The sequence below is a fragment of the Sorex fumeus genome, unplaced genomic scaffold (genome assembly GCF_029834395.1).
Source record: "Sorex fumeus unplaced genomic scaffold, SorFum_2.1 ptg000045l, whole genome shotgun sequence".
Taxonomy (NCBI): domain Eukaryota; kingdom Metazoa; phylum Chordata; class Mammalia; order Eulipotyphla; family Soricidae; genus Sorex; species Sorex fumeus.
The window spans coordinates 15,257,372-15,272,125 of NW_026606102.1; the positions used below are offsets into that span (position 1 = coordinate 15,257,372).

At 41.1% G+C, this 14,754-nt stretch overlaps 1 protein-coding gene across 2 annotated transcripts in view; it reads left to right on the plus strand.

Annotated features, from left to right (window-relative positions):
• NRDC (nardilysin convertase) overlaps positions 1-14,754 on the plus strand; it is a 68,990-nt gene that overhangs the window by 21,295 nt on the left and 32,941 nt on the right. The window contains exons 4-7 of one of the 2 annotated variants that reach the window (XM_056122446.1): positions 1,119-1,188; positions 1,340-1,421; positions 2,909-3,062; positions 10,105-10,178. In XM_056122446.1, coding sequence (XP_055978421.1) covers positions 1,119-1,188; positions 1,340-1,421; positions 2,909-3,062; positions 10,105-10,178 — 380 coding nt within the window. The remainder of the gene's footprint in view (positions 1-1,118; positions 1,189-1,339; positions 1,422-2,908; positions 3,063-10,104; positions 10,179-14,754) is intronic. The other variant, XM_056122445.1, reaches the window with a different exon arrangement.

The following is a 14,754-nucleotide window of genomic DNA, read 5'->3' on the forward strand; positions in this document are numbered from 1 at the left end:
AATTCTCTTCCTAAGAGGATAACCATTAATCAAAAACAGTTTGTGTCACCGAAAGTGTTAGCCTTCAAAACTTTGTAAAGTTTGGGAAAGTTAATATTCAACCTCTAATACTTAAGGATTTGAAAGGACTTTTTCCCCCCACATTTAAAAATATTTTTTTTAACATTGACATAATGGTATACCCTAATTGTGTTAAGTATAGAGTTTTGGTGCTTTTTGATCATCTATTCTGCTGAAAGTTCTGATATTCCAAGGTAGCGTGAGAGTAGTTACTGATAGGTAATTATTCTATGTATCTTTAATAAGTAAAGAATATAAAAAGCCCCTTTTGAGTTCAGGGTTGTCAGTGGCGCCAGAAAGGTAGAACAGGGGCCAGGACCCTTGCCTTTTACACAGCTGACCTGGGTTCAGTGTCTGGCATTGTATGTGGTCCCTGAGCCTCACACAAGTGATCCGTGAGCGCAGAGCCAGGAGTGAGCCCTGAGCACCACCAGGTATGGCCCCCATATAAAAAACTAGACAACAACAAAAAGTTTAGTGCTGTGATTTTTTAATATTCAAAGATTTTTAAGGAATAATTAGGGCCGGAGTGATAGTACAGTGATTTGCCTTGCACGCGACTGACCTGGTTCAATGCCCAGCATACCCTGAGCACTCCCAGGAGTAATTCCTGAGTGCAGAGGCAGGAGTAATCCCTGAGCATCACTGGGTGTAGTTCAAAAACAAAAGCAATTTTTTTTTAACTTACTGTTTTTACGAGATATTGTTCTCATGTTATATGCTTTTTTAAAAAACAAAATTTTCTGAATAACACAGAAATCAACATCTATCACTGAGTTACTAAACATAGAGATTTTAATTGCCTAGATATTTTAGCTATCTAGATATATTACTGTAGATGTAATCTATCTAGGTATAAATACATCTACAATTTCCGAAATCTAATGCATTCAAGAAAAAAATAGAATGCATTGAGAAAAAGAAGGGAAAAAAAAACACCCTAATGCTTGAGAAACAAACTTGACTCAGAGCTTTGAAATATTGACACAAAATAGTATTTGGGTGGGCTGGCCAGTGCCCTTTCCTTTTGTTCCCTCTGTTTCTGCTTTTTCCCGTAGGTCTACACCTCTTCAGTCTTTGACAGGATGGCAAGAGGAGGAGCAGCAGGGTGAAACTGACACAGTTCTGGTGAGTTTCACTTTGCTGCTCCTCCCGATTCTCAGGGAAAGAAATTTGTTACTTTCAATGTGAAGTTTTCTACCTCCAAATGAATCCTTAAGATGAGATGGCAGCATTATCCTTCAGAATCAACTCACTGTGCCCATTTTACTTATTCCAGTCTGCGGCGGCTCTTTGTGTTGGCGTTGGCAGTTTTGCTGATCCAGATGACCTGCCTGGCCTGGCACACTTTCTGGAGCACAGTAAGATCTTTATAAAATATTCCAGGGTTCTTTTTTTTAAACCTCAAAATTAATATGAATTGTTTCAGAAATAAGTAACTGAGTTGATGGAAGCATACTTTTCTCAAGAGAAAAAGCTAAGAGTTTGTTATGACTGTAATGAGCCAATTTTAATCCCTTTGAAGGGCTGGAGCGATAGCACAGCGGTAGGGCGTTCGCCTTACAAGCGGCCAACATGGCCGACCCGGGTTCGATTCGTCCGCCCCTCTCGGAGAGCCTGGCAAGCTACCGAGAGTATTCGATATGCCAGACACAGTAACAACAAAGTCTCCAATGGAGACGTTACTGGGCCCGCTCGAGCAAATCGACGATCAACGGGAGGGCCTTTACCTTTACCTTTACCTTTGAATGTACTTGGCATAAGAATTACAGCAAAACCATTTAGACATTTATTTTTAGAAGTATTCTTCATTGTTAGTCAGGTCATTCAAAAGGTATGGTAAGACCAACAAATAAGACAGTGGCCAATCTCTAGAAATTTAGGCTATAATCTTGGAAAGGACAGCCTTCTCCTGGATTAACCAAGCTCTAGTAAATCAAAACATTAGAAATAGACAACAAAAAGACACGATTAATATAAAAACAAGACAAAATCTTTAGTTTATGAATGTACTTACATGAAACATATTTGTGAATAGCACTGTCCTGCAGCACTGTCCCCCCGTTGTTATTGATTTGCTCGAGCGGGCACCAGTAAAGTCTTCATTGTGAAACTTGTTACTGTTTTTGGCATATCAAATACGCCACACCACCGGGAAGATTGCCAGGCTCTGCTCTGCGGGTGGGATACTCTTGGTAGCTTGCTGGGCTCTCTGAGAGGGATGGAGGAATTGAACCCGGGTTGACTGTGTGCAAGGCAAACGCCCTAACTGCTGTGCTATCTGTGAATAGCTATTTAAATTCATTTTTATTTTCCTGCATTGTTGTGTTCTGGTTTTCTAAGCAAAAACTTACCTAGTGAGTTTTTCTAGTAACATTCGTCTGCATGGAACCTTATTAATATTGTAGCCTTTTTACAAATAAATCTTCATTTAAAAATAAAATGCTGGGGCCGGAGTGATAGTACAACCGGGAGGGTGTTTCCCTTGCACATGGCCGACCTGAATTCTAATCCTTGGCATCCCATATGGTCCCCTGAGCACCACCTGGAGTAATTCCTGAGTGCAGAGCCAGGAGTGACCCCTGAGAATCGCTGGGTATGACCCCCCAAAAAAAGCAAAATAAATAAAAATAAAAATATTTAGGGTCTGGTAATGTGGCTAGATTATATATTATAGATCAGTTCTATCAGTGGTGGATCATGTGCATCATTAAACAAAAAGACCTGAATTTAATTTCTGGTATCACATACAAAAAATAAAATGGTTAGTTATTTTCTGTGTAAAAGTAACATGTGATAGAAAACTATGATCTTTTGTGTTCTGTGACTTTGTGTTCTTTCCACTTAGTGGTATTCATGGGGAGTTTGAAGTATCCAGATGAGAATGGGTTTGATGCCTTCCTGAAGAAACATGGAGGTAGTGATAACGCTTCAACTGATTGTGAACGTACAGTTTTTCAGTTTGATGTCCAGCGAAAATACTTCAAGGAAGCCCTGGACAGGTAATTAACTCGAAATGTATTTTCCTTTTATTCTGGTATTTCTTTTTCAAGTACTGATTCTGTAGAATTGTCACAATACTTGATGTAAAGAAAAGAGCCAACTAAATTTGCCTTTGCTTTTAGTTTGTAATACTTAAGCTTTTGTGTTTGAAAATAAGTTGAAATTCTTAACACCTTTTAAGTTCTGTATATAATGCCTTTATTGACTTGTTTCAGTTATTTTAAAAATTTAGTAGTAAATGAAAAAAACAGAAAAAGGGGCAAGATTGCTGAGAATTTCACCATGTTGAGATAGCTATGCTATAGCTTTTGATAGTCATTTATATTATATCATGTATATGGAATCATTCATATCCTTTTAAATTTTAAAAGTCATTTTTACATATGACTAATTTACAAAACAGTATTAAGTGATTCTGTATTATTTACATTATATAGAATATACATACTCAGTTCAGTTAGTTACATATTGTACAGTGCTTCCTACTTTACTTATCTGTGATGCTGTGGTGAACATCATCTTTTATACATCCTTGATTCTCTCTGTTAGTTAACTTTCAAGAAGTGAAATTGCTGAGTTTATTTGAAATCTTTTTTCATAGTAAATTTTGATTTTGCAAAACCAATTTCCAAAATGTTTGCATAAGTAGAATTTGGTGTCATGAGGCTGCATACCAAAGATGAACTAGGAAAAGTTACTTGAGGGCTAGAGCAGTAGGGTAGGGCACTTGCTTTGCACATGACCAACCTGGGCTGGATTCTTGACATTCCATATGGTTCCCCAAGAACCACCAGGAATAATTCCTGAGCATTGCCAGGTGTGGCCCAAAAACAAAACAACACAAAAAAGTTACTTTATACCAAATTCTAAATCTTAGAATGATTTTTTTTAGAAAGATTTTTTTACATTCTAACATTATATTCCAAAAATATCTTGAATGTAATTAGGGTAATGAGGGGAGTTTTTGTCTGTCCTTTGATACATCTTTAGCATCAAGGTAGACTACTCATATTTGTTGAAATAATAGGGTTTTTCTTAGAAATGCGAAAAAATTCTCCACATGACAGTAGTCCAATTTTCTTTTAAAAATTTGTCTTGCCTCCTAGATTAAACTGACTTTAAATTCTTACATTTTGAGTAAATTCCTATAAACCCCATTGTATAAATAGGTTCTATTTTTGAATGATCACCCTCAAATTAACAGCTTTTTAAAACAGTACCAAAATTCCATTGAGATACTTTGGTGACTTAATGTATAATGTACTGTAACAGTGATTCTTTGTTTCTGTTTTGGGACCATACCTGGCAGTGGTCAGGGCTTACTCCTGGCACTGCACTCAGGGATCTTCCTGGTAAGGCTCAGGGGGTTAGATGAGGTACTAGGGATCAAATCCAGATTGGCCTTGTGCAAAACAAGCACCCTAACTGCTGTACTATTGCTTTAGCCCCAACAGTGGTTTTTACAGTGATTTATAATACTGCTATCTTACTATATTCGTTGAACTATCTTATAGATAAACTTTCTTGTACTTTAGAAAATTAGGAATATTTTGAGAATTACTCTTATTTGCTTTTGTTTCAAAGTTCTTGGTTCTAATGCTTCACAATTTCAGAAAGATTTGTATATGTGGGAAGAAATATATATATATATGTATACATATTTATGTATGTAAACATATATATGTGCTTTTTTCCTTTCTGGGCCACACCAGGTTATGCTCAGGGGTTACTCCTGGCTCTGCACTCAGGAATTACTCCTGGTGGTGTTTGGGGGACCATAATGGAATGCCAGGGATCAAACCCAGGTCAGTCAGGTGGAAGGCAAATGCCCTATCACTGTACATCACTCTAACCCCTATATGTATGGGAAGAAATCTTAAGCAGTTAATAATTTAATTCTCAAAACTTTGTATTTTTTTTATTCTATATATAAAGAGGACAAGTCACTTTATTCGAACAAGATAGGAAAACAATAGCTGAATAAATTCTAAATACCTTAGAGGTGATAAAAGTTGATAAAAAGAAGTGTAGTTAAAAAATCTGTTTTAGGGCAAAAGAGATATCTCAACAGGAGATATCTCAACAGGCTTTGCTATAACAGAAACCTGGATTCAGTCCTTGGCACCACATTGTACACACATACACACACACACACACACACACACACACACACACACACACACACAGAGCTGGGAGTAGCCCCTGAGCACCACCGAGTGTGACTCCACTTTTCAAAAATTCTTTTTAAGTAGGTTCTAAATTTTTTTTTTTTTTTTGCTTTTTGGTTCACACTCCATTGGAGACTTTGTAGAGGAGTGGAGTGGAGTGTGAACCAAAAAGCAAAAAAAAAAAAAAAAAAAAATTTAGAACCTACTTAAACTCGGCGATGCTCAGGGGTTATTCCTGGCTCTGCACTCAGGAATTATTCCTGGCGGTGCTTGGGAGACCATATGGGATGCTGGGGATTGAACCCAGATTGGCCGCGTGCAAGGCAAACGCCCTACCCGCTGTGCTATCACTCCGGCCCCGGCTCTAAAATTTTTTGATCTAAGGATAGTTTAGACACATTTATCATGAACTAAGCCAGGTAAAAAACAACAGACCAGGGCCAGAGAGATAGTACAGTGAATGTGATGCCTGCCTTGCATGGGGGCTCCCAGCTTTCATCCCCAATACCCTTTATGGTTCCCCAAGCTCTCCAGTAGTGATCCCTCAACACAGAGGAGGAGTAAGCCTTAAGCACTGCCAGGAGTGGTACCAAAACAAAGCAAACAAAAAATTGCCATAAACTTAAATATTAGGACAGATACAACTACTTCAAGAGAAAAGAAATACTGTATAGAACACGTTTTTTCAACGGAGGGTGATATTGTTCCCTTTAGTGGCAAAAATGGCTTCTTGGGATAGGGAAGAAGGAGGTTTTTGATTTTTTTTTTAATTGCTTGAGGTAATGTGATTTATAATACTGTTAATATGTTAATGATGGCCTCACGGGGCTCACAATTCCAATACCACACCCATTACCTAGGGAGGAGGTTTTGGGTGGGTGGTTTATGGCTCTCCATAGCCTTAATCCCACCTGGCAAATTCTTCACTTAATATGTAATTTCTTTTGTTTGTGTAATTTCTTGTGTTTATGGACTGGAGCGATAGCACAGCAGGTGGGGCCGACCCGAGTTCGATTCCTCTGCCCCTCTCGGAGAGCCTGGCTACCGAGAGTATCTTGCCCTCACGGCAAAGCCTGGCAAGCTACCTGTGACGTATTTGATATGCCAAAACACAGTACCAACAAGTCTCATAATGGGAACGTTACTGGACCTGCTTGAGCAAATCGATGAACAACGGGAGGACAGAGACAGACAGAGATGGGATACTTGAAAAAGTTTTCTCAAATATTCTATAAACACAATTTATATCAACAGTGAGTGATGGAAGATATACAAAGCGTATGCAACATTAGCTAAAACTGCTACGGAACTGTGGTAGGTAGTGACTGGGAATCTTTCAAATGATCGCTTGATTGCGAAGACATGACATGAGTGTTCCCCAAGTATAAAGTGCTTGCCATTGATTGCCTTATGGACATTGTTATGTTTGATATTCAGTGCTTTTCTCTGCATAGTCATTTTTAGAATTAAATTTATTTTTTATTATTAAATTCAAAAGTTATTCAATTTATTAGTTATGCAAAGTACTGAAAAGGTGTCGGGCTAGAGAGATAGCTAAACAGATTGAGCACATGCTTTGCATGCAGGAAGTCAGGGTTCAGTTCCCAGCACCACATGCTTCCCTAGGCCATCTAGGAGTGAACCCAAAGCACACAGCCAGGGATACCCCCAACCCCCCCGGGTGTGCCTCCAAAAGAAAAAGAACAAAAAAATGCTGACCTCTCTTTATTTAATAGATATAATTAAAAGTTTATTCTAAGATCACTTGATCACTTGACTTCCCGTTAATCATTGTTTTGCTCGAGTGGGCGCCAGTAACGTCTCCATTCATCCCTGTCGCATGCTAGTGTAGCCCAGTGGAGTCTGTTCATTCTAGGAACATGAAGAGCATCAAACCAATTGTTCAGGGTCTTGACAAAGAAGTCTGACCATCTCATAGGTGAGTGTCCACACGATCTTTTGACGTCCCATGGAATCCAGTCGGTAATGGCTCTCCAGCGGCCATCTCCAAATCTCATTACATGTCCAGCCCATCTGATTTTCGACGACTTGGCAAACGAGACAGCGTCCCTGATTCTTGACCATTGACGGAGGTCAGAACTCCAGATTCTTTCTCTCATTTGAGTGAAATGTCATACTCCAAGCATAGCTCTTTCGATTCCTCTTTGGGAGACACCAATAGCGTTCTCATCCTGTTTTTGTAGGGCCCAGGTCTCTGAGGCATATGTTAATGCAGGAAGAACAGTGGAATCGAAGAGATGTACCCAGAGCCGGAGGTTCTTCATCCTCTTAGCTATTTCTTCGACTCTCTCGAAGGTGTTCCAAGCCGCTATCTTCCTCCTGCGCAACTCAGGTGCCAGGTCATTTGTCATGTTGACTTCTCGACCTAGGTACACATAACTGTTGCATTCGGAGATGGTCGTTCTGTTGAGAGCGAATGGGGTGTCAGGAATGAGGCTGTTTCTCATAAACATTGTCTTCGTGAGATTTAGCAGTAGTCCGACCTTTCCACACTCACGGTCGAAGTCGGCCAGCATTTGTGCTGCTTGGCTAATGTTTGCTGTTACTAAAACAATGTCATCAGCAAAGCAGAGGTGGTGTAGTTGCCGACCATCTATCTTCACTCTCATTCCTTCCCATTCCAGACATTGCATAATGTTCTCGAGGGTGGCACTGAAGAGTTTCGGTGAAATGGTATCACCCTGCCGAACCCCTCTCTTGACATAGATGATCACTTCTTTGTAGTATGGTGAGATCCTGGTCGTGAATTCGTAATACAGCTCACAGAGGATCCTGATGTATTGAGTTTGAATGCCCTGTTTGACTAGGACTTCGATGACTGCTTCCATCTCAACAGAATCCAAGGCCTTTTTTAAATCAATGAATGTTAGACAGAGCGGCATCTTGAACTCCCAAGAAACCTCAATGAGCTTGGTTAATCGTGTGGATATGGTCGATGGTGCTGAATCCTTTTTGGAACCCGGCTTGCTCGCATGGTTGTCCTTCATCTAGTGTTCTGCCAATCCTATTCAGGATGACTCGAGTGAACAGCTTGTAGATGACAGACAATAGGCAGATTGGGCGATAGTTGCCATTGTCCTGGATGTCTCCCTTCTTGAACAGTAGTACAGTTCTGCTGGTTTTTCATTGGGACAGAACCTTGCATTCAGACAGGTAGCGCAGGAAGAGCTGAGCCAGTGTATTGATGAGTACTGATGGCAGGTTTTTCAGGTGTTTGGGTCTGACCTTGTCTGGACCAGGTGCTGTTGTTTCTTTACCAACAAAATGGCGTGTCAGATTTTGGAAGGGAGAACGTTGGTAACGACATCGAAGAGATCTGAGTAGAAGTCATGGATAATCTTCTCCATTGCCCTTCTGGAAGATGTGATAGATCCATCAGGATGTCGGAGGGCAGTCATCTTCGTCTTGTAGTTGGCGAAGGACAGGCGGGTGTTACGAATGCTTTTCCCGGCTTCTGCCGCATCTACCAGCACTGCTGCTCTTCTCTCTTTGAGGTCTTCTTTTATCACATCTCTGCACTGCTTTGCGAGCTGGGATGTTCGCTTGAGGTTGCCTGAGGCATGCGCCAAACCATGTTGGCGAATAAGCTCAAGAGTTTTTGAAGACAGGTATTTTTTTGTGGCTGTCTTTCTCTTGGCGTTCTTCACACAATCATGGAGGTGCTGAACCAGTTGATCGTATTCCTCATCAATGTTGTCAATGATGGCATCTTCCCATGTTGCAGCAATAGTTTCAAAGACCTCCCAGTTGGTAGTCGTTCTGGGAGTTCTCTTCTTAAAATTTGCACCCCTTTCTCCCCTCTCTGTGAAGTAGAATTTTGCATGATCAGCCGAAGAACTCCACATCGGGACCCATGGCCTAGAATGGAATGAATAGGGTGAGAGACTGTCTGAGTTCATCATGTCGACCAAGACCATCCATGGTAACTCACAGTTCCAGAAGGCTGAATCTAAACGTTGGACATGGGAGTCTCCTGGTGGACGGTTCCACAATGAAATTGACCACATCATATTTAATCGATGGTTTTGCCTGACCGATGTCGCTGTTGTCCCAAAATTCCAAATGGGATCAGACCACTGTCTCCTTAGTGCAAAATTCTACTTCTATTCTCAGATAGTAAATTAAAGTTAAAAGTTTATTAAATGTTGTTGGAAATTATTTAATACTTTCATTTTTTGAAAAAGTGATTGTTTCTTTACAAAAAATAACTGCTATTTATAGAAATGGATTCTTTGTGGCATATACATTTATATAAATAGATGCATGTATAATTGGCTATTGAACAATTTATATTAGTAGACAAAATACATTAAAAGCAAATAGTTACAGAGTTTAACTCAGGGCCTGAAACAGTGCAATGCAGGTGCTTGTCTTGAATGTGGCTAACCCTGGTTCTAGCCCCAGTGGGAATGATCCCTGAGTGTAGAGCCAGGGGTAAGACCCGAGTACTGCTGGGTGTGCCCTAAAAAACAAAAAAAAATTGAAAAAAGTTTAACTTCAACCTTTAAGAGCAACATTAGCACATTTTAAAAGTTTCACCTTTATTATACATTTTAATTTCAGGGCGAGGGAGCTCACTCACTTAGTGAACTGGAGTGCATGCTTTGTCTACTGGAGCCTGGGTTTGATCCTGGCTCTGAGTGCTTCCCCAATCATTTCAAGGTTTTTTGGGATTGAGGGAAAGTTTGGGCCACACCTAGTGGTGATCAGAGGACATATGAGGTGACTGGGATTGAACCTGGGACAGCCACATGCAAAGCAACCACCTTTTAACCTCTGTCATATCTGTGGCCCTGTAGCACTGAAAGCTTTTATTGAACAAAAACTGAAATGCCATTTTTTTTTTTTGCAGATGGGCCCAGTTTTTCATCCATCCACTAATGATCAGAGATGCAATTGACCGTGAAGTTGAAGCTGTTGATAGTGGTAAGAGAACTGTACTATGTCTTCTCACTATTTCTTCCATTATATCTATAATTTAGCACATTTCTCATTCTGTATCACTGGGCCATTTCTATACAAGTAAAGGGTTAGGGGTGGGAGAGATAGTACTTGTGGGTAGGGAACTTACTTTGCACAAAGCTGACACAGGTTTGATCCCTGGCATCCCATGTTGTCCCCCTAGCATTTCCAGGAGCAATTCTTTAGTGTGGAGCCTGTAATAACCCCTGAACATTGCTGGGTGTGGCCCCCAAAACATCTTCCAACCCTCTCCCCACCACTGAAGTTAAAGGACTAGCTAGCTAGAAATAGATGTCACTGTCACTGTCACTGTCCTCCCGTTGTTCATCGATTTGCTTGAGCAGGTCCAGTAACATCTCCATTGTGACAATTGTTACTGTGTTTGGCATATCGAATACGTCATGGGTAGCTTGCCAGGCTTTGCCATGCAGGCGAGATACTCTCAGTAGCTTGCCAGGCTCGCCGAGAGGGGCGGAGGAATCGAACTCGGGTCGGCCATGTTGGCCACTTGCAAGGCAAACGCCCTACCCGCTGTGCTATCACTCCAGCCCAGAAATATATGTATTATGTTTATTCCCGAAATTATAAAATGTCCAATCCAGTATGTATTTTATTTTACTATTTATTTATTTTGGCTTTTTTGGGTCACAACCGGCGATGCACAGAGCCTCCTGGCTTTGCACTCAGGAATCACTCCTGGTGGTGCTCAGGGGACCATATGGGATGCTGCGAATCAAACCCAGGTCAGCCATGTGCAAGGCAAACACCCTACCCGCTGTTCTATCTCTCCAGCTTCCCAGTATATACATATATGTATATATTTTTTCCCCCAGTATATATTTTAAATAAAAGGAAGATGGATTCCCCCCCATCTTTAACTTTTTTTAAAACTTAAGGTTTTTCATTAATTTTTGCAGGATAAGAGCCTAGTTCTTAAAGCTAATATCGGGTGTTAAAACTTTAAAATGGACTATACTTACAAAGCGATTCTCTGAGGCTTTAAGTATTATCATGATACTTAAATAGTTGGTCCTTTGTTATCTATGTGTGTAGGAACTCTGTGACTTACGTTAGTAGATCTGAAAACAATTGTGATGTATATATAAATGAATAAACTGGATTTCTTACCAGAAAATACATTTTATGTGTTTGTCTGGGCCACACCTGGCTGTTCTCAGAGTTTACACCTGCTCTGCACTCAAGGATCACTCCTGATGGGCTTGGGGAACAATATGGGGTGCTGGGGATCGAACGCAGGTCATCCATGTGTGAGGCAGGCTTCTTACATGCTGCACTATCTCTCTGGTCCCTATAAAAAATACTCCCTTGGAGAAATAGTTCAGCTATTAATACGCTTTCCTTATACGCAGCTGACCCCAGTTTGATCCCTGGCACTGCATATGGTCCCCCAAGTACCACCAGGAGTGACTCCTGAGCACAGAGCCAGGATAAGCTCTAGGTACCACTGGGCATGACACCCCGCCCCCCCCCAAAAAATTTCCTAGAACTAGAGAAATAGTATAGGAGTTAAGGTGTCTACCTTGGATGAGGCCAACCTCTGCCCTGTCCCTCGCACTACATATGGTCCCCCTAGCACCTCCAGGAGTTATTACTGAGCAGAGCCAGGAGTCAGCCCTAAGAACTTTTGGGTATGGCGCTGAAACATATATTCCTTAACCACAGAGTACCAGTAATTAGCACCTCTGTAGGTAAACCTTGATTACCTTATGTTAGCATTAGATATGTGTCATACTGAACTTAGGGGACTATTGCTTTACAGACCGCAGGCTTTGTTTGCAGCAGTTATGAGACAAGAATTCACTCTCAGTATTTTCTCTTTGGGCTTGATGATTTACTGCATCCACTAGGATGCAGAGACTGCAGGTGACTGCAGAGAACCATCAGTGTGTTGGCCAGCAGACTTGTGTTTTTCTTACAGAAGTATACCACAGTGTGCTGCCATCAGTTTGTAGAAGAGGGTCAGTGGGGTTAGATAAGTTCATCTAGCTCTAGCTCCTTGTAAGCAGGAATTAATTTTCTTCTTCTTTTTTTTTTTTGTTTTGCTTTTTGGGTCACATCTGGCGATGCTCAGGGGTTACTCCTGGCTCATACACTCAGGAATTGCTCCTGGCGGTGCTCAGGGGGACCATATGGGGTGCTGGGAATCGAACCTGTGTCGGCCATGTTGGCTGCGCGCAAGGCAAACACCCTACCCGCTGTGCTATCGCTCCAACATGGCCGACCCGAGTTCGATTCCTCCGCCCCTCTCGGAGAGCCCGGCAAGCTACCGAGAGTATTCGATATGCCAGACACAGTAACAACAAAGTCTCCAATGGAGACGTTACTGGGCCCGCTCGAGCAAATCGATGATCAACGGGAGGGCCTTTACTTACTTTTACCTTTACTTTTTTGTTGTTGTTGTTGTTTGTTACTTTGTTTTGTTTTTGAGCCACACTTAGCAGTGGTTACGTTTTACTCCTGGTTCTGTGCTCAGGGCTCACTCTTGGCATACTCATAACCATATGTGGTGCTGGAATTTAACCCAGGTTGATTCTGTGAGCCAATTACCCTAAGTACTATGCTATCTCTCCAGCTTTGAGTTGCTTAATTTTTTTTTTTTTTTTTTTTTTTGCTTTTTGCGTCACACCCAGTGATGCACAGGGGTTACTCCTGGCTCTGCACTCAGGAACTACTCCTGGCGGTGCTCAGGGGACCATATGGGATGCTGGGGATCGAACCCGGGTCGGCCGCGTGCAAGGCAAACACCCTACCCACTGTGCTATCGCTCCAGCCCCTGAGTTGCTTAATTTTTTGACTACCATATCAGATTCATCATGTTCGTTTGCCTTTATTTCTTGCCATCTGCTTATGGAAAAGATTCTTCCCTGTTTTTCTTTTTTTTTTTTTTGTAATTTACAACCATTTTCTAAAATCATCTTTTTTTTTTTTTTTTTTTGGCTTTTTGGGTCACACCCAGTGATGCTCAGGGGTTTCTCCTGGCTCTGCACTCAGAATTACTCCTGGTGGTGCTCAGGGGACCATATGGGATACCGGGGATTGAACCCGGGTTGGCGGCATGCAAGGCAAATGCCCTTCCTTTGCATTGTTTCATTGTGCCATGCGCAGGCAACTTATTTTTCTTTATTCTTTCAATGGTGTGATTGTATACATTCGTAAGCATTTATCTGCACAATGCAAAATAGATCTGTTCAACATTTGATCATTTTGAATAAATTAAAGCTCATAAATGTGTACAGGATCATATTAAAATGAGATTAAATTATTGATAAAAGAATATTATAGAGAAGAAACTTATTAATGTTTTAGCACTGTTTTAATGATAGTTCATAGTTTCACATAAACATCTGATTGCCCTTACATAGTATATTTTAGTGATTAAGAGTGAGAATATAGCAAAGTCCTAATCAAATTGACAGAATATTTTCTTGAGTGTTTCGATATAGTGTTTCTTTTTCAGGTTTAAATATCTATTATTGTCCTGTTGCTTATATGCAAATTATCAGCAATCTAGTGGCTTAAAATAAATTTTCTAAACTTTGGAGTTCCAAAATCTAAAATATATGCCAAAACTGTATTTCTTTTGGAAGATCCAGGGGATAATATATTGCCTTTTCTAGCACTAGCTGTCACTCCTAGGTTTTTGTTTTGTTTGTTTGTTTGTTTTGGGTCACACCAGTGGTGCTCAGGGGCTGTTCCTGGCTCTGTACTCAGGAATTACTCCTGTCAGTGCTAAGGAGACATATGGGATGCGGGGGAACAAACCCAGGTCCGCTGTGTGCAAGGCAAATGCCCTCCCTGCTGTACTATCACCCGGCCCCACTCCTAGAATTTTAAGCTCTGGCTTCTTTATCTTAAGAGACATCTGTTTAGGAGCCTGAAAGACTTCAAAGGGTTAGATCATAAGCTTTGCATGTTGGAGTCTCAGGCTAGATCTCCATCATTTCATGGTTCCAGAGCACTGCTGGGAAGAACTCCTGAGTACCAAGCCAGAAATAATACTGCACCCCTGCAGCATGGCCGGATTTTCCCGTCTCCCCCCCGTACCCTGCCCCACAAAATAAATAAATAAATAAATAAATAAATAAAATGTTAAAAATCATCAGTATAGGATTGGGGATGTGAGTCAGTGGCCTCACATTTGTAAGACCCCAGGTTCAATTTCCGAGCACAAAATAAAGTGGATCATTTTGTTGAGAGTACAACAGCTGTGTACTCAACAAAGTGTGATCCTCTGGTTTCCCACCTGTAAGGGTCCAGACATTTCCCAGATGATCCAGCTAGTCTCTCCTTTTCAGGATCAAAAATTTAATCAGATCTGCAAAATTACCTTAATAATTAAAGATAACGTTTTTATAGCTGACATGGGTTCAATTCTTGGCACCGAAGATAGTCCTGAGTCCACTAGGAGTGAGCCCTGAGCACTGCCAGGTGAAGCCCAGACACAAAAAAAGAGAGCGTACAGGAAGGGATTAAGGTGCTTGCTGTGCACAAAATTGACCCAGGTCTGCTGTCTGTGGTT